At 40.8% G+C, this 21,303-nt stretch overlaps 1 protein-coding gene across 3 annotated transcripts in view; it reads right to left on the bottom strand.

Moving 5' to 3' along the window:
- Positions 1-21,303, bottom strand: part of pacsin1b (protein kinase C and casein kinase substrate in neurons 1b) — an 88,674-nt gene that overhangs the window by 23,175 nt on the left and 44,196 nt on the right. The window contains exons 1-4 of one of the 3 annotated variants that reach the window (XM_060919320.1): positions 8,522-8,619; positions 5,665-5,791; positions 5,385-5,541; positions 5,036-5,271 (exon numbers count right to left, since the gene is read on the bottom strand). In XM_060919320.1, coding sequence (XP_060775303.1) covers positions 5,036-5,271; positions 5,385-5,541; positions 5,665-5,724 — 453 coding nt within the window. In that variant the 5' untranslated portion in view covers positions 5,725-5,791; positions 8,522-8,619. Of the gene's footprint in view, positions 1-5,035; positions 5,272-5,384; positions 5,542-5,664; positions 5,792-8,521; positions 8,620-21,303 lie in introns of those variants that run through there. The other 2 variants (XM_060919319.1, XM_060919321.1) reach the window with 2 other exon arrangements.

Raw genomic sequence — 21,303 nt, 5'->3', positions numbered from 1 at the left:
ATATTATTTACAATTTATATACAAGGGATGTTCATTAAAGATTTCCCCTGACCCACTTCTGGTTATTGTAGGAGGCTGAAATTGCACATGTATAATAATGCATATCTCAAGTTCAAGTTTTATTGGTCACATATAATTACAAGTAATTACAGTGAAATTCTTATGTACATGTACCTTAGGTTGTTGTGAGTGTAAAAGTATATAGATAAAGATAAATTCAAAACTATAGAAATAAAGGGGAAGGTCACATGGAAATTTGCAGCTCTGAACTCATATCCGTTTCTCTTTTACAAGTGCTAAGGTGGAGTAAAATGTGATAATGGAGCCAGTTGAATGCAGAGCGGTCATCAGGTTCCTGTACTTGAGAGGCCGCACACCAAGGGAGACATTCGATGAGATGAAAGAGACTTATGGGGAGGATTCCCCATCGTATGACATAGTCAAGCACTGGCATCATCAGTTCAAGTGTGGTCAGACATCGGTGGAAACGGCTCCCATTCCCAGGCGACCACGGTCCGCCATTGATGAAGACACCATCCAGCAATTGGAGGCCGCCATTTTGGAGGATCGCCGCATATAGATATAGATCAGTGGCGCTGACCTCTCACCTGATGAAGGCTCTGGAAAGACTTGTTCTGGCACATCTCCGCACACTGGTGGGGCCAGCTATGGATCCCCTGCAGTTTGCCTACCAGCCAGGCATTGGGGTGGAAGATGCAGTCATCTACCTGCTTCATAGATCTCTCTCTCATCTTGAAAAGGCAGGAAGCACTGTTAGAATCATGTTCTTTGATCTATCCAGTGCCTTCAACACCATCCAGCCGACTCTGAGGAGTAAGATGGAGAGTGCAGGGGTGGACCATCGCCTTACCTCATAGACTATGGACTCTCTCACAAACAGACCACAGTATGTGAGATTAAAGGACTGCGTGTCAGACACCATTCTTTGCTGCACAGGGGCTCCACAGGGGACAGTCCTGGCCCCATTTCTGTTCACACTTTACACTGAGGACTTTAGATACAGTACAACTACCTGTCATCTACAGAAGTTCTCTGATGACTCTGCTATTGTGGGCTATATCCTAGATGGCAATGATGGTGAGTACAGAGAACTGACAAGGAACTTTGTGGACTGGTGCCAACGGAACTCCCTCCAGATCAATACAAGTAAAACCAAAGAACTGGTGGTGGATTTCTGCAGGACGAGGTTCTCTTCACCTACCCCAGTGAATATTCAGGGAAAGGACAATTGAGATCGTTAGGAGCTACAAGTATCTGGGTGTTCATCTGAACAATAAACTGGACTGGACTGATCACACACGCCCTGTACAAGAAAGGCCAGAGCAGACTCCACCTGCTGAGGAAGCTCAAGGCCTTTGGAGTTCAGGGTCCACTTCTGAAATCTTTTTATGACTCTGTGGTGGCATCAGCCATATTCTATGGAGTTGTCTGTTGGGGAAGCAGTATCAACAGCAGAGAGGAAAAAACTGAACAAACTGATTAGGAAGGCAGGATCTGTCCTAGGCTGTGCACTGGACTCAGTGGATGTAGTGAGGGAGAAGAGGATGTTGGCCAAGTTGTCATCCTTAATGGCAAACACCTCCCATCCACAGACCTGTTTACCCCAAATTTGCCCTGTCAGTAGTCTTGCAGTATCTTGTCAGTAGTTTTGGTAAGCTGTCAGTAGGTATTTTACTGGGGTCCAATCTATGTATTGTATCGAAGACAAAAAGTAGAAAGCAGCCTATTAGATAATAGTACTCATTCAAGTTGAAAGTAAGTGATAGATTACATGAACAAAATTTTAAAAATTAAAATCTAGCACTGGTCTTATTTTTTCTGTCAAGTTAAGCACCTGTGAGAACCAAAAAGCAAACCCATGTAAGATTCTAGATCTGCTCCATAATCCTCATATTACCAAGCCTAGACTCTAAGGTCTACTTGTTGACTCCTCATACATTTCATTATTTCAGTATCTCTGAAATAACCAGAAGACTAGCAGTAATACTTATTTAGGATGCTACAATAAGAAAAAATATTTCAGAGACCATACTATGCTCTAATAGGCTACTTAATACTTGATTGGCAGCTATACTGATCTCACACTCTTTACTAACAAATTACAAGTCATTGATACCTGGCAACTTGACAAAACAAGAAAAAAATGTCAACATCAAAAAAGTTTAATTTCAAGTTAAAGTTTGACATTGGTTAATAACTGAACATGCATTTATGGCAACTCAATTATGGCATTCAATGTCAGGATATGCTAAACATTTAACAAAGTCAATAAAATATTTTAAAATTTAACTTCAAAGGAACAAATTATTTTCACAAACTCGGCCTTTCGCTTCACGGCCGCCATGATTGTGTGCTCAGAAACCAAAGTTGAAACAATGGAACCTTCCCACAATGCAACGTGCGGTAAACGTGGCTTAAACGTGATTAAACATGGCCGCGCCCATGACTATACGATCGATGTTCGATTCCCACAATAAATATGGTTATAAGTCATGAACAGGGTTTTTTCTAGAAAAATTTAGTATGAGGGCGCTCACCATGGCGAGGGAGCGAAGCGGGGGGGGGGGATGGTGCCGGTTGTCCCCCCCCGCCATGCAAAGCCTTTGAAAAATGCTCCAATGGGACATTCTGAGGCTATCTGAGAGGGAAATTGTAACAAATTGTCTGTCAACATTGAAAAAGAAAGAAGTAATCATCTCCTGCCCCGGACAGTCTTTGGCTTTCTTCCGTTTCGTGCTGCGGGATGACATCTTTAAATGCCCAAGTGTCAACAAAAACAACTCGCGAACTACTTCTGTCAAAAGCTCCCGCGCCGGTGGGTGAAAGGTCATTCAGTCTCGAGAAATCTCACTCTACAAGTCAGCTGACCTTGTATGCAACCCATGTCAAATCTCACGAGAGCAGCCACGACAAGTAAACAACTAAACAACATGGCGCCTCAGTCTGGAAAACGTCAATTCGGATTGTTTTTGCACCATCTGGCGGTGTATCTACTATGATTGGAATATTTTTGGAGCAATTATAACGTATTTGATGATCAGACACATTGTCACGTAGTGTTGCTGGGATGTTTTCACGGAGTCGGTAAGGGGGCGCACGCCGAGAGTAAGAGGGCGCAGCGCCCCTGTTCCCCCGTTTAGACGAAAGCCTGATGAAACATTTGGCAACATTTCAGCCATAAATCGTAGTTTTTGGACAAGAATTCGTAGTCTGTATTTTGTTTTGAAAAATCGTAGGAACTACGGACAAATCGTAGGAGTAAACAGGTCTGCATCCACTGCAGGAGACAGTAGCAGCACTAGGCAGCTCCTTCAGTGACCGGCTCCTCCATCTGCAGTGTGTTAAGGAGAGATACAGGAGCTCCTTCATCCCTACTGCTGTGAGACTGTACAACCGGCACCTCACCAAGCACAGCACCAGACACCACTCAATAATAAACAATACTGTCCAGATCACTTCTACATCCATAGAAACCCCTCTGAACTTATACTGTGTGCACCGACTATCAGCATCAGTACTTTACAGCAAACTGCTAGCTACACATGGTTAAAATGGCTCTTGTGCAATATACTGACTTACTTGTGCAACACTATCTGGGTAATACTGTTAATAATACCTGTGCAATAATTACACGTGCAATACCACCTTTGTAATACGCTTATGTTATATATATATATATATATATATATATATATATATATATATATATATATATATGCGCAAACCATTTAATTTATGCAAATTTGTTAAATTTTTTTTATCTCTAAATTTGTAGGTTTTATATATCCTTTTTTGTATACTTGGAACTTTTGCACTACTCCTTCACTGCCTTATCTTTTTCTCTTTATATATTTTGCTGCTGTAACAATGTAAATTTTCCCTTGTGGGATAATAAAAGGCTCTCCTATCTTATAACCGTTCGCCAACTAGCCCACGATGTCAAGATCAGTGTGGGTCTGTGGGAAAAAAAAAAAAAATCATCCATGACCATTTGTACATACGGAAGTTGTCTGCACGATGGATACCCTGGTTGCTCACACCTTTCCAGAAGCTGGAACAAGTCAACTGCTCCCAGGCTCTTTTGGCCATGTGCCAAAAAAAAAAAACCAGGAGGACTTCTTCAACAGACTAATCATGCAGGACAAAACATGGGTCTGTCACTATGATCCAGAGACTAAAGCCCAGTCGGAGCAACAGAAGCATTATGACTCACCACCTCCGAAGAAGGCAGGTGTGCAACCCTTGGTGGGCAAGGTCATGCTCATGGTCTTTTGGGAGCCGCGCAGAGTAGTGATGATGGCTTTCCTGGCGAAGGGTACCACAATTACCGGGATATACTATGCTTCACTGCTACAGAAATTGCGGGAGACCATCAAAACCAAGAGGCATGGCATGCTGACCAAAGGGGTCCAACTCCTGCAAGACAATGCCCTGGTTCACAACTCACATGTTGCCCAGACAGAAGCACAGTCCTGTGGCTATGAAATCCTTCCTCACTCCCCCCCCCCTTACTCTCCCGATCTTGTACCATCTGACTTCCACCTCTTTCCAACCATGAAGTCATTTTTGAAGGGCAAGCACTTCTCAGATGATGAAATGCTCATTTTCGAGGTCAAGTCATGGCTTCTGATGTAACCTGCAGACTTCTATAGGCAAGGCCTTCACAGGTGCATAAAGCGATGGGAGAAGTGTATCAACCTTGGTGGTACCTATGTAGAGAAAGACTATTAACTGTGCCAAGTTTCGTTCCTCTCAGTCGATGGGAAGTGGGTCAGGGGAAGTCTTTAATGATTTATATCGTCAAATCATTGTAGTAAAAAAATTTTAAATTAAAAAAAAAAAAAAAAAAAATTATATATATATATATATATATATATATATATATATATATATATATATATATATATATATATATATTTTTTTTTTTCTTTTCATGTTGCCATGTGCCAATTGCTTATTTTTACAATGATTTGACAAATCTAGGGCACAGAATCTTAACAATAATGTTCCTCACCTCTTTAAGCTTTTTGGCCCATGGTTTTTGAGCCTTTCTGAAACCTTCCTCTGCCTCTTTGGTCTCCTTAAAGCTTCCCATGATCTGCTTGTGGTAGGAGTCTTTCTGCCAGTTTTTCACTTTCTCCAAATCCACATTCAGCAGAATGTTCTTTATGTCCTGGTGAAGATCACTCACCTTATCGGTATCATTCATCATTGCCATCCAGGCCCTCTCTACAGACCCATACTGTGGCCCTGAGATACAGACAGAGAAAGAACAAGAGGTGATATATCTAATGTCTAGATATGAACTAAGTTAATTAGTAAATAGACAATCTCTAAGCCACAAATTATTTACTTCTCAGTACCTCTTTCCACTAGCTGTCTCCATCTCTTAGACCAGTCTGTTAGCTGCTGTGAATAGGCCTTCTCTATTTTGGCACGCTCTTGAATGCAGCTCATCAGGTCATTGCAGAGCCGGTGGCCATCATCGATGCGCTTCACTGTACGTTTGTAGTTCCCAACCTGTGACAAAACATGGCTGCTATGACAGCGGTTCTTTATATGAGCTCATGATATAAAAGTCACATGGCAAAATCATTGTGTTAGTTGTCTGGAACATTATGTTGAAATAAACAAGGGGCTGACCTCCCAGAAACTGTCTGTGGTCTCATCATACAGCACACTCTCATCGTAGGTACCAGACATGCTGTGAAATTTGCCAGAACAAAGTCACAGCTGGAGATAAATGCAGCAGAGTGGATTTCACCATACACTGCAAGACATGATAAAAGGAAACCATCAGTAGTAATCATAATGCAGGATCATTCTTAAAATAGTTTACTAAAAAACCCATAACTTTTACTGTCTTATTATGAAGTTGTATTTTCAACACTGCTTTATAATGCACAGTGTTAAAAGCAATCATACTTCACACTGTTAAAAATGCTGTAATTTCACAGTTTGTGATCATAAACAGCCTTCTTACAAGCATCCTACTGTCTGAGTATTTTTTTTAATCTGTCATCATAATCAGACGTGTGTGCTTCAGCAAAGCCAGTTATTAATATATACTGGTAGTCTCATTACACAATTCTTCTAAAAGTAATACCCTAACCATCACTTAAAGTGCCATAATTGCTGAGTGTGTAATCCTGATCATTTTGCTTCAGGTTTGCTGTTTTGTTTCTAGAAGTGATAGTAGTTTGTTGATTTCTGTTTCAGACCCCTTTAGACAACAGAGTGCATCAATGCACCTATAAGCCCTGGGACTAGCATGCAAATGCTGTGCTCACTCTTGGACCCAAATTGTTTTAGCAAAAGTGCTAAAGACTCAAATTTTTCTTTAGCAATTTGCAATTTCGCTTAGCAAGAAATGCTAAAAGAACAATTTTCTTTTTAGCAAAGTATTTTTTTTAGCAAGATATATGTTATACTTCTAAATGTTTCTTGCACTGACATAATATTGAAAAATGAATTATTGTAGTTTGTTGGTGTTTCAATAGTGTTTGCAAGCTTGTTTCCTGCCTTTGTCTTTCCATGTTCTTGATTTATGTTCATAGCATGCTTATTTATTCTTGAATCCTCTTATTTTGATCATTTCATCAACTGTATATACGTAATGAAATTGTGTGTTTAATTCAACCCGCTTAATCTGGTTTACGGAGTTCATTTTTTCATTTTATCGAACATCTGGTGTGATGTGCTTTGCATTCTTTGCTATCTATGCACCTTTTAGCCCTTAGTCACCCTCTGTAGTATGCTGTCAGGCTGTGTAGCATAACTGCATGGTGAGTGGCTTCCAACTCTATCAGGGATTTATCACACCTATGGGTGTGATAAATCTTTGATTTCATACATTGCTGTCAGGGTTGATATTATGTAGAAAATACGTCTTTAGAATGGTTATATCGTGTTTTTATCCCTAACTGAGAAAGCTAACAGAATATTCTAATATCTCACTTTTTAGATAAGTTTTTGTCATACGTAAAGTTGGATAATTTATTTTAAACAAACCTTGCTATAATATTGTTCACTAATGAGCAAGAATTGCCGACATTATCAGCGCAACTCGGAAATTGATCATTTTATATGTAAGGTGCGATGCTATTGGAAGACGTAATTTGCGGTCAACCAATAAGAAGCTTCGAAACTCGGGGGTGTTGGTTATAAATCAAAACATCGAAGATGGACAAATCGCAATTGTTTGATGGATTTTGCTTAAACTTTAAATGACTTTTGCATAAAATGAGAATACAGATGATTTTCTTTTCACAAATTGGAATAAAACTTCGCAATTTGCGGACGTGCGAGCGGCTAGCGTGAGCCCAGAAATGTTCTTTTTTTTTTATTTTTTTATCCTCTATGGAGTGGACACAGCTGAAATAAACGGACTTGAATATAAGAGAGCTGGGGCAATGCTATACACAATATATGCTGTCATCATGTGACTAACATTTGTTGAATTTTAAAAAAGTAACTCATATAAAAAACCTGTTATTCAGAGAGAGTTACCTGAATATTAGCTTCCAGAATTCATAATAAAACTGGTCTCAGACGTTTCAGAAAATTTAAATTCTCAACCGAATTATCTAAAATTGACAGGACAATAGATTTTGTTTTAAGAGCATAGAGGAGGCACTACTCTGTTGTTAAAAGTGGGGGGTGCAGCATTCATGTTTAATAGGGGACCAGTGGGGGAGGGACGACTCCAGTATGTCAGTTAAAGGCAATATGGTAGCACACTTTCAAAACCACAAAACAAAAACAAAAAAAAGAGAAGTTTGATACTGTGGGATCCTTTTCTTAAGTAGTTAATACAATATAGCGATGCCATGATGCATGTTGAAGTGTAGTACTTTTTCGACCTCATGTCTAATTAATCCACTCCAATGGATCAAGGCGGCTTTTGTTCTGGAACTACTCAAAGCTCGCTGCCACAGCAGACAAAAGAGCTGTAAGAACAGCTAAAATATCTCCGCTATTAACTAATCTTAAATTAATCGTAAGTGTACATTTCTCAATATTGAGCAACCTAAAAAGCAATACATTTGATCACAGAGCCATAAAATGTCATATCAACTTTGTTAAAATTCCCCTCATACTAGACTTTGTTTCGAAATACAGGACACAGGAAATGTGCATTTGAATTAATTTGCATGGGTTATATTTATCTTAAACCAAGTGCATTCTGTTATGAAGATACATGACAAAGCCACCTACATAACCTCATAACATTTCCATAAACTACAACTGCACACAAGGACAGCTGCTACATGCTGTCACACACCCATAATTGCAGCTTAACTTCACTGAAAACCAAAAAAAAACACAACCCAATGTATCCAATTCATCCAATACAAAAGTGCTTTAGCCAGCATCTGTTACATGTCCCTATTAGAATGCAGTCTCTATTATAAGCCAGCGCCAAAGTAAACATACAGAAAAACAAAGCAACACTGTCGTGCAACTAGACAGCAGCAGTGTGGTGACAATAACAGCTTACCTGCTCTCTTTCATTTGACAAATGCAGGAGCTGCCTTTAGATTCCATGCACGTGGCTTCTCTCACAATGCAAAGGTCATCTGTTTTTATTATTATTTTGTGCTATCGTTATTCATATGTTAAATCAACCTCAAACAAGTTCCACTGACCAAATCCCTTCCATGTGGTATAGAATCGTATAATGTGTTGGCTGTGTGGGTGTTGCGGTGTGTGCGTCTTTGTATGTGAATGGCAGGGTGGGAATCCAATCACATTCTGCTTGAACAGTCCTGTCAGTGAGCGGAGGGGGAGAGAGTGGAACTGAGAGAATGGATTACTAGTTATAGACAATTAGAAGCATTTAAATTCTAGATTTTCTTTCATAATTCATTCACTTTTTCCATCGTTGAATACTGAAACATATTCCTTCCCCAAAATTAACTGCACTGTTTTTAAGCATAACCTCTGATTAACGGTCAAATATATAAACCATGTAGCCATTAAACTGAAAAACTTGGAATTTTCGTTTTGGATTCCCCCCCCTTTATAAATTATAAGGGAGAAATATTTGTGCACTCATTTATCTTGAGTAACAGCCTTATCCTGGTCAGGGTTGTGATGGATCCCAGGATTACTGTAAAATGGGAATACAGCTTGAATTGGACACCAGTCCATCACAAGCACAGATTCACACACTCCTTCACAACTAGAGGTAATTTATACACCATTCACATGCAAGCTGAAAACCGGATATTTACTACTGTTATGCTGTAATGGTGTGTGAGCAAAAGGGTCAAGTCGAAATGTTTCTATTACTACTCCCTGGCAACCTAGTAACGTTTACAGTAATCTTTTGCCACGGCTCCAGTGGGAGTCAGAACCATTGGATTAATATGTAGTGACTGGTCATGACGTTGCTGGCGGTGATGTAAATGATGTCGTGATATTGTGAGGGCACTACTCATACTGCTGCAGTGTAAAATAACCAGCGGCAAACAAAGCAACAAAAACAGCAGCACGTGAGACTGGAAATTGGAACACCACCAAAATTAAAGAACTGTTGGCTGCTCGTACTGAAGATGAAACTGCTCGTCAGATATCTGGTACTGTTTGTGATGCTGTGGAATATGACAAGATCATTTTCATTCTCTGTAAGAGAGGTGTTCATAGAAGCTGCCTTATGAATAATACACCATATCCGGTCTTGCATGTTTTCCACATCTTGTGGAGATTCGTACTCTGTAGGCAGCTCATTAAATACAGTCAGGTGGGAATACACAATGTCTGTTACTTTTCTGTTATGGAAGACTGAGCGGGAATGAAAATTTGTTATCTATCCCATTTTTTTTTTTACATCATACAACACCGATTCCAAAAAAGTTGGGACAAAGTACAAGTTGTAAATAAAAACAGAATGCAATGATGTGGAAGTTTCAAAATTCCATATTTTATTCAGAATAGAACATAGATGACATATCAAATGTTTAAACTGAGAAAATGTATCATTTAAAGAGAAAAATTAGGTGATTTTAAATTTCATAACACCACATCTCAAAAAAGTTGGGACAAGGCCATGTTTACCACTGTGAGACATCCCCTTTTCTCTTTACAACAGTCTGTAAACGTCTGGGGACTGAGGAGACAAGTTGCTCAAGTTTAGGGATAGGAATGTTAACCCATTCTTGTCTAATTTAGGATTCTAGCTGCTTAACTGTCTTAGGTCTTTTTTGTCGTATCTTCCGTTTTATGATGCGCCAAATGTTTTCTATGGGTGAAAGATCTGGACTGCAGGCTGGCCAGTTCAGTACCCGGACCCTTCTTCTACGCAGCCATGATGCTGTAATTGATGCAGTATGTGGTTTGGCATTGTCATGTTGGAAAATGCAAGGTCTTCCCTGAAAGAGACATCATCTGGATGGGAGCATATGTTGCTCTAGAACCTGGATATACCTTTCAGCAGTGATGGTGTCTTTCCAGATGTGTAAGCTGCCCATGCCACACGCAATAATGCAACCCCATACCATCAGAGATGCAGGCTTCTGAACTGAGCGCTGATAACTTGGGTCGTCCTTCTCCTCTTTAGTCCGAATGACACGGCGTCCCTGATTTCCATAAAGAACTTCAAATTTTGATTCGTCTGACCACAGAACAGTTTTCCACTTTGCCAAAGTCCATTTTAAATGAGCCTTGGCCCAGAGAAGACGTCTGCGCTTCTGGATCATGTTTAGATACGGCGGCTTCTTTGTACTATAGCGTTTTAGCTGGCAATGGCGGATGGCACGGTGAATTGTGTTCACAGATAATGTTCTCTGGAAATATTCCTGAGCCCATTTTGTGATTTCCAATACAGAAGCATGCCTGTATGTGATGCAGTGCCGTCTAAGGGCCTGAAGATCATGAGCACCCAGTATGGTTTTCCGGCCTTGACCCTTACGCACAGAGATTCTTCCAGATTCTCTGAATCTTTTGATGATATTATGCACTGTAGATGATGATATGTTCAAACTCTTTGCAATTTTACACTGTCGAACTCCTTTCTGATATTGCTCCACTATTTGTTGGCGCAGAATTAGGGGGATTGGTGATCCTCTTCACATCTTTACTTCTGAGAGCCGCTGCCACTCCAAGATGCTCTTTTTATACCCAGTCATGTTAATGACCTATTGCCAATTGACCTAATGAGTTGCAATTTGGTCCTCCAGCTGTTCCTTTTTTTGTACCTTTAACTTTTCCAGCCTCTTATTGCCCCTGTCCCAACTTGTTTGAGATGTGTTGCTGTCATGAAATTTCAAATGAACCAATATTTGGCATGAAATTTCAAAATGTCTCACTTTTGACATTTGATATGTTGTCTATGTTCTATTGTGAATACAATATCAGTTTTTGAGATCTGTAAATTATTGCATTCCATTTTTATTTACAATTTGTACTTTGTCCCAACTTTTTTGGAATCGGGGTTGTACATTAAAGCCCCTTTCATATAACAAGTTTGTTATATGAACAAGATTTGGGAAGTAGGAGGAAAGTGGACAACCTGGAGTGTCATGGTGAATCTGGAACCTATCCTGGGAGCACTGGGCTCAAGCCAGGAATCCATAAGTATACAGGGCACCAGTCCATTAACAGCTTATGGGTTTTTTTTTTTTTTTACACATTTATGTTTTAAAGGGTCTCAGTAAATCACTTAAAGTGCCATTCCACCATTGGATGTATTCTTTGGCATAAAATACAATATATTTTGACAACATATATAAATGGTATCACTAGATAGAGAAATCTTTTAGCTTCAAAATGATATATCAAACAATTTGACAACGACAAGTATATTAATTTTGTGACCAAAGTCACCTACCCTTTAAATTTCCGTGCGTGATGTCATCGGCAGGATCCCCTTCTTGTGTACCACGTGACGTGTGACGTGGCACATATCAGCAATGGCAGATAGAACGCGATAAAAATAATACCAATAAATCTAGCTAACTGAAAGATTAACTCAATTTTTCGAAATTTTTTTGGCCCCCATATACGAGGAGAAATGACTCTCTCACTTTGGGGGTTTCCTGGTCTAAAAATAGACCGACACGTGGTACACAAGAAGGGGAATCTGCCGATGACATCATGTTTCACTACCGCGCGGAAATTAAAAGGGTAGGTGACTTTGGTCGCAAAATTAATATACTTGTCGTTGTCAAAAAATTATGTTCGATATATCATTTTGAAGCTAAAAGATTTCTCTGTCTAGTCATGTTGTCATAAAATATATTGTATTTTATGCCAAAGAATACATCCAATGGTGGAATGGCACTTTAAGATAACTCATCTGACTCCTGAGATGTTCAAAGTCTGAAAGTAAGGCACACTGTGCTTTATCTACAGTCCACAACAATAAAGTTGTGACAGATCAATGAAGCATGCAGTCAAGACACTACACCCAAGACACTTTTTAGAGCTTGCCAAATATCTAGTGTTTACCTTTAGATGAGTGCTCAGAACAGCTCAGCCTTCAAGTTCTTGGACACATTCAGTTGTCAGCAAGTCTTTTAAGCAAATTAGTTATATTAAGATCATGTTTATCTGCCCCATACTGCACTGCACTCCAGAAATTATTCCAGTTATTAAATGTGAGGAAATCGTAACCATAATTGATCTAGAACACATGCCAATTCAAATTTTCAGTTTATGATAAATTACCCAACTGTTGCAACATCACATCAGTCATGACATGTTTGTAGTGGAGCTGTAATAAAGTAAGCTCTTCCTTTCATCCATAAATTCCTGTATCATGCTACCTTAGAGTTTCAGTCACCTCTTTCTATTAAACAGGATTATGGAATTCATCTCATCATCTCTAGCCGCTTTATCCTGTTCTACAGGGTCGCAGACAAGCTGGCGCTTATCCCAGCTGACTATGGGCGAAAGGCGGGGTACACCCTGGACAAGTCACCAGGTCATCACAGGGCTAACACACAGACAACCATTCACACTCACATTCACACCTACGGTCAATTTAGAGTCACCAGTTAGCCTAACCTGCATGTCTTTGGACTGTGGGGGAAACCAGAGCACCCAGAGGAAACCCACGCGGACGCGGGGAGAACATGAAAACTCCACACAGAAAGGCCCTCGTCGGCTGTGGGGCTCGAACCCAGACCTTCTTGCTGTGAGGCAACAGCGCTAACCACTACGCCACCGTGCCGCCCGGATTATGGAATTGGTGTCACTAATTACCTTGGAAGAATAATCTGATGGTTGTGAAGTTGACACAGTGTAAAAAGTGGAAAGAAATTTATATACTATTGTCTTGGAAGTGTACAGAAGGCAAGCTTCAAAAATAAAGAGCTTCTCCAAATTTGAAAATGCTTCTTTTAAGATATGATATACAACCTGATTATCAGCATGCCTAATTATTTTCCACCTGTTAGACAAGCCCAGATTTATGTAATTTTTCTTTTTTTTCTCGTGAAGGAAAGTAATACCTAGTGTGCCAAATTGACTCATTGTAATGTTCAATTATCTTGAATAAACAGGTGTTAATTCAGCACTAGACTTTTTTGCCGTTTCATTTTTAAATGTGTCCACAATAGACATGTGCCCATGATCATATGTTCGCTGAATAACATTATATCTTATATTATCCACCACTTATTGGCACTGACAACAGACTGCTGCAAGATGAGCCACAAAGGATGGTGAATGGATGGGGGGAAAGGAACAGAAGAATGAAAGAGAGAATGTCATGACTGATTGCCCTCCCAGCATGGTAGAGCAAGAGCAGATACACATTTCACTGCATCCATGGCAGCTTCAGTAAAATTCCACTACACAGAAGCCTAAGCTCAAGCACAGTGTCTGAGAAGAGAGCTTACTCCTCCAGGAAACACAGCAGGCAAAACACATCCGCAGAATAACCCACTACTCAACTAACATTCCTTTCCACACCATTTCACTACAGTCAGTGCTGTGTACACTGCTTGTTAAAATGGTGGATGTATAATTCACCGAGTTTAATATTTAATGAAAAACACCAGGAATGGCCTTTGTCCATTTCCAATTACCACTGGAAATAAATATGATTGTTTTTCCCCATGGTGATGCGGGACAAGTGTTAACAAATAAAAACAGATGTTTACCTGCTCAAATCTATTAGCATTAAAAATTAAGTATAATCAGTTTGATAATAGGGGAAAAAAAAAAGGAAACAGCTGAAAATTTTACCAGGAATTCAACTCATGAACACACTGTTTCTGTACAGTAAGGAGGATTGTTTATTTGACTTAGAGTTGTTACGTGTCAAAATTTTCAGGTTAAAAAAAAAAAAACACCACATCAGCTCCATCAGCAAGCAGTTTGAGGAGTTGATGAAACAAAACTCTTCCTGACGGCTATTGAACTACTGAACAATGCAATGCTTGAACTTCACTAAGCATCACTGGTGATTCATTTAGGGTTATATGTTAAGGTCAGGTGGGACCAGAATCAAGCCTGACCATTCACACTCACTATGATGGACTGCATACAAGGCTCCTAGGACATTTTAGCCCTAATCATGGTTACCCCTGCCAGGAGGATTAGACCAGGCCAAAAATGCCCTTCACCATGACTATGCAAACTTAAAATAAGTCACTAAATGCCCGTTTTATTCTTTTTATATATTAATCTATGCTCATTTTATGAATGAAAAAAAAAAAAGTCTGTCGGGCAAATTGTCTTTAAAGGTCCCATGGCATGGTGGTTTGTTGATGCTTTAAACGGGCTCGTGGAGGCTTCCGGATGTTATATCCGCAGCCTTTCTCGAAATGAACCCTCGGCACGTAAATATAGCCTCCTGGGAGAAAGCCCCATTTCAGCGCTTTTCCCAGTGCGTCGTTTTGCTAATGAGAAGCATGGAGGCGGGGAAGGGTAGAGGGTGGGGCGGGCCATGGGGGGAGGGGGAGGGGCTTGACCAAGCTGCACGCACACATACTCGCTGCTATCAGCGCCTGTAGCCACGCTGCTAAGACAAAACCCCGTTCTCCCTCGGACTCCTTTCATAAACTCAACGTGACACAGAGAACAGAGAGTGAGAGTGTTCGGAGTGGTAGTTTATGAACGTATAATACCCTAGGCTTGAACACGCACTCCATAACCAAAGAGGATAGAAGCAACAACTACAGCAACATATCCCTTATCCAACAGAAGACATGCATTGCGGAGCAATAGTCAAACATAAGCTCATAAGTTAGTCAATTTCCAGACTAAACTCAGTTTAACAGAGCATGCTGCATGCTCTTTAGTTTTGTAGCGCAGATTACCTGGCTAACTGCAGGAAGCGGTTAGCTGCACAGCTAATGTAGCCATTGCTAGGCTAACGCACCGATTTTAAAACACGGCAAAACGACCAGTTATACACTTACTTGTTCGGTGTTTGTTGCTGATGCGGCAGGGATGCTTGGTACGGACCCAGGCTTCAGTGACAGTTGATGTGCAAAACCTGCCCTGTACTGTCCCAAGTTGTGGAAACATTCCTCAGGAAAATGCTTCCAACAAACATACACCGTCTTAGGTAGACTCGACGGCGTATTATTGAAGTAAATAAAATTAAGCCACTGCGTCTTCAGGGGCTCTCCCGTCGGCAGTAAAAACAGACCCTTTTCTGTGTTGTCACATGCATGTACAGCGCAATTTCCATGTTTCGCTCGCTTAGGTGATGCCATGTTGTGTCCTCTATGGTCTGCTCACTACAACTGGGCGGGCAATCCATACAGTGGGTGGGAATCCGGGGGGGGGGGGGGGGGGGGATCATCTCCCTTGCTGACGTAGTAAAGGGAAGAGCTTATCAACGCGCCATTCTCAAATGTTGGGCATAGTTTGGTTTACACATTATGAAATTTCTAGCCACTGGGGTGACTTAAGAAGGTCAGAGGAACTCATTTTAAAGTTAAAAAACCTCAGAAAGTGAAAATTTCATGCCATGGGACCTTTAATGGTAAAATATTTTCGAACCTTTGGTCTACAGTGTATGTACCTAATTTTGGTCACATGATGCAAAACGTACTGTATGACTGAATCCATAAGGAAACCTCTGTAAAGCCAAGAATGCTGAGTCAACACAACACAGTCTCCACTGCAGCTCGCATCACTTTTGCAGATCAACGTATCCAAGGTCAGCCATGGTGCTGCAAGGGTGTCCAAGCAGCACCTGTTCCAACTAAAGCCTCATCTCCATGTCAAAAGGGTATCATGTGTGCTACCATATTACCTCTACAGGCCAAGATAAGATTTGTAACCAGTTCTAGTTTCACAGGTAGATTGTGTGTGTGTGTGTGTGTGTGTACACACACACACACAATTTGCGTGCGTGCAGTTCAACAAATTTATTTATTTGAACAGAATTCCAAGCTTAAAAGAAAAGCCTAGCCCATGCTACAGAATAACACTTTCTATAAGGGGTTCATTACTGCACCTCATACAGTATTCACTCTCCTAGATATAAATCTGCAGGTAAATTATTAATTCCCTTCTGTTACCTGATAAGTGTACCAAACAACTCCAAAGACCAAGTTGTCAGGGTTCATTTCAAGTGGTCACAGTTCTTTTCATTCAAGCCTTGGGAACCACCTTTGCTTTCTACTATTGCTTATTTAGGCCCATCATTCTTCGTTATTATTATTATTATTAAAGAAATAAAGAGAGAATTAAGTAACGAGGTGCAGCATGAGAGTTTAGATGAAGAGGAAAACTATTATTAACAACAACAACAACAACAACTGATGAAAATGGAAACTCCTTGTACTAGTGAAAACGGCTTAAAGGGATAGTTCGGGATTTTTGACATGAATCTATATGGTATCCCCGTCAGCAGTGTCGTGCATCCACACTGACTTACCCCCGACAGTGTTCTGTGAGCCTAGATATTGTACAGTGTTGGTCAGTGCACAAGTAGTTCCGGCAGGTTTCCTGGGGTCTGCAAAGTAACACGTTTTTCTTCTCAAAACAGCTCGTGTTCGAATGAGTGATTTATTAGCATAACAAAACCCTTGTAGTCCAAAAAGTCACACCTTGTAATTGCTTGGGGCTACTTTCTCTCAATAGCGATCAGTGCGCGCTGTCACTGTTAACAGTTGTGTGCGAGCTAGCCAACAACTTTCATTAGTTGTTCGACAGTGTTTAGCAGCAGCAAATTGCTTTCCTCCTCAGTATACAAGTGCGCTTCCATGGCAGGGAAAAAGAAACTACCACTGCTGCCTATGTAGTGCCCTATTTATACAAATAGGAGTCATTCAGGATTCAGCCATGACACGGAGCAAAAACATGGCTGAATCCTGAATGACTCCTATTTGTATAAATAGGGCACTACATAGGCAGCAGTGGTAGTTTCTTTTTCCCTGCCATGGAAGCGCACTTGTATACTGAGGAGGAAAGCAATTTGCTGCTGCTAAACACTGTCGAACAACTAATGAAAGTTGTTGGCTAGCTCGCACACAACTGTTAACAGTGACAGCGCGCACTGATCGCTATTGAGAGAAAGTAGCCCCAAGCAATTACAAGGTGTGACTTTTTGGACTACAAGGGTTTTGTTATGCTAATAAATCACTCATTCGAACACGAGCTGTTTTGAGAAGAAAAACGTGTTACTTTGCAGACCCCAGGAAACCTGCCGGAACTACTTGTGCACTGACCAACACTGTACAATATCTAGGCTCACAGAACACTGTCGGGGGTAAGTCAGTGTGGATGCACGACACTGCTGACGGGGATACCATATAGATTCATGTCAAAAATCCCGAACTATCCCTTTAAACGGGACTGGTGCTTCAAGAGAAAGTGCCTCGCCTGGCAGGGAAATTGGGGGGGGGACAGCAGCCCACTCCAGGTCGTCATCAAGCTACTACTAGATTAAAATGGAACAAGGAAGTTAACAAGACAGTAATGAGGTGCTTTTATCAGAGTGAGCCATCAAGAAGGGGATATAGGAAAAAGAATGAGTGGAATTTGGAAAGAGATAGGAGTGTTCGAAATTTCTAAGCAGAGGTTAGCTGACCAGGCAAGAGCAATTCGAACAAATGGCTGGCTGGCTGAGGTAGAGTTAGAGGAGATAAAGAGAGAATTACGTAACGAGGTGCAGCATGAAGAGAGTTTAGATCAAGAGGAAAGCCAGAATAACCAGATGGAAGAAAGGCTAAGGGAACATGACAACTGTAATTCACCGGACCATTTACTGACAAATACCGGGGGTGTGGTGCATAGAATGGAAAGTGAAGGATGTAATGCAGACCAGATCCAATTGGCAAGAGAAATCCTGGACAGTATGGAGAATGAGTCAGAACCTCCTCTGAACTTGAGAAACATTGAAAAGCATAGGCTGAAAGAAAAAGTTGACAAAGTGAACAAAATCCTCACTTTTATAGAAACCGAAGATATTACCCAAACTAACAAGCTATTACTTGCGGCAGGACGAGTGACTGCAAAGAGGCTGGGGATTAAACAATGTGAAAGAAGATCTAAGATGGAGCCATGGTGGAAGCGAAGGATTAACAATCAGATATTACAACTAAGGAAGGACGTCACTAGGTTGGAGAGATTGAGATCAGGTGAACTGTACATTATAGCTGTATCCAAGGGTTTGGAACGAAGGTAGCATTTAAGAAAGAAAAGAGCGAGTCACAATACAGGTGCTGAATGGTTTAAAAATGTAGAAGACAAGCTTTCTGGAATAAATAAAAACAATGAAGATATGATAAAGTAACAAGATCTCGTAGGTCTCCTGTTTTTGGTATGGGGAAAAGATAAGCTTTGTCCATTCTTTACTTTTTCAAATCTTGCTGCAAATGCTGTGCATCACTTTAGCCCCTGGTTCCCCTGTATACATCTACAATTCTCCTGGGATGCCATCACACTTAGGTAACTTCCTTTTCTTCAGCTTCTTCATAGCATCTACAACTTCTTCCAAGAGGATGTCTGGTTCTTCTACATTCTCAGTTTCTCCATTCACACCCAGATGTTGCTGTCCAACTCCACCTACCCTCTTATAAAAGTTCTTTAGTGTATTGCTTCAACCTCCCTAGAACTTCTTTCATATCTGTCAGTACTTGCCCTTTGTTATCTTTTATACTTGTCTGGTATGTCCCTCTCTTTCCTGTAATTTCCCTTATGGTGCTGAACACTCCCCTTGTGTCATTCTTTTTGTACTTGGCTTCAGCGTACTTAGTACCTACAAGCCACCTCTCCCTGTCTTCTCTTACTGATCTCTGCACATCTATCTTCATCCTCGTATACACCATTTCCATTTCATCTGACTGGTGTCTTAAACTCTTCAGATGTCGTTTCTCTTCTGCCAATCCGATTGTCTTGTCAGAGATCCATGGTTTTCTTCCAAATTTCTTTGGTTTCCCTAAAACCTTCCGTGCAATCTCTCTGATAACTTCACTTGCTTAATAGGAGAGTTCTTCAGCACTCTTGCTTTCTACCTCATGCTGCAGTATTTGGAAACTGTTTATCTCCACTGCATACTTAGCACTTATACAAGGTATCCCAAGTTCTTCTACATTAAAAGACTCCTCTATTTTCTTTAATTTTTTTCAACTTGAAATTTGCATAAAGAAGTTCATGGTCTGAGTCCAAATCAGCCCCTGGCCTTGTTCTGACACAAATGGTACCAGACTTTCACCTTTTCTGTACAAGAATGTAGTCCAGGGGTCACCAAACTTTTTTTCTCTGGGGGCCACATTGTCGTTCCTGACTGTGATGGGGGGCCGGGGTCAGGTCAGCTATATAACATAGAATTGTATGACCCAGACAAATATGACCACCAGCAGGCCTCATTGTGTAGTAGCGATTACTAGCCTGGCACAGCCATCCCCACTACTATATCCCCACTACTATATCAACACTTGATTCCTGGCACATACTTGTTTATCTTTACTAGTTGTTTGCAAAAGTAGTAATCGAGTCTTCACACTGTGTTTTAATTTGAAATACCACAGATATTCCATTTATTTATTTTCTAATAAAAATAACATCAAAGCTGTCAAGGTAAGAAACATCTGCCTAGTTGAGGTGATTGGCAAAGGTGAGTGGAAAATTATAAGTTGTAGGTAGGCCTGTTGATATTAATAATATTAATAATAGTGTGCAGCACTTAATAAAGGTCAAATAAATAGGCCTATAAAATAAATACATCTAAAAAAAACCAGTGAAATTATAATATGAGCAATAGATCAATAGATCACAGCAGTTGTGCTGTGTCCTGCATGTCATTGCTCTCATCCATGGCCAAAGCAAAAAACTCAAATTCTGGACGCTCTCTCATTCAGCTGGTCATACACGTTGTCCCCCAAATCTTCGGTTCGCCTGGTCATAGTAGGTGCGGAGAGACTCACCGCGTTGAGCGCATCCTTCTTGTCGGGACACACCTCCTCGGCCACAGCAAGCATGCATACTTTAACAAAGTCCCCATCAGTAAACGGCTTTCCATGGGTAGCTAGTAGGTGAGCTACCTTATAGCTAGCTCGGACAGCAGCCTGGTTGATCTGGGTTTGGCGAAGGAATACATTCTGTTGTGCAGCCAGCCCACATTTCATCCTCCGAATCCTGTCTTCTCTTGTTTGCCCTCGCAAACTAGCATATACTCTTTGTGGCGGGTTTCGGAGTGATGACGCAGATTATATTCTTTGAAAACCGACACAATTTCTTTACATACAAGACAAACTGCACAGTCCTTACACTGAACGAAAAAATAATCGGTGGTCCACTGTTCTTTAAAAACTCTGCACTCTGTCAGCTTTTCACTTACCGGTAGCCATTTTGCTGTCCTGAACACTGACCGTTCTCTGTGCGTGCGCTGCCCGTCACTGTTTGATTGCGAGCATATGACGAAAATTCAGAAAATATGAATAGCTCATTTTATAACTAAAAATTTTAATTGATAAAATCAACAAAATACAAGATGCAGACATATTTGCCAAAAAGCAATTTTAAAAAAAATAGGCCATGACCACTTTTGGGGATTGCCTCATAGGGCCAGTTCAAGTGGTGAGGGGCAGAGGGGCTGGGGGGCCGGTCAGAGGGGGTGGCGGGCCGGAGTCGGCCCGCGGGCCGTAGTTTGATGACCCCTGATGTCAGCCAATCAGATTCCACGTGTTCCCATTAGGAGAAGTCCATTTACAGTATAAAGTCTTCTAGGATGTTGCTGGAAGAGTGTGTTACTTATTACCATTTCCTCTTTTTTGCAGAATTCCAAGAGCCTTTCTCCTCTTTCATTTCTCTTTCTCCAAACCCTAATACTCCATTTACATCACTCGTTTCTGTTCCCACCTTTGCGTTGAA

Source organism: Neoarius graeffei, chromosome 4 (genome assembly GCF_027579695.1).
Source record: "Neoarius graeffei isolate fNeoGra1 chromosome 4, fNeoGra1.pri, whole genome shotgun sequence".
In the NCBI taxonomy this organism is placed as follows: domain Eukaryota; kingdom Metazoa; phylum Chordata; class Actinopteri; order Siluriformes; family Ariidae; genus Neoarius; species Neoarius graeffei.
The sequence above is the reverse complement of the archived record's forward strand: the minus strand, read 5'-3'. Positions and strand labels throughout refer to the sequence as shown.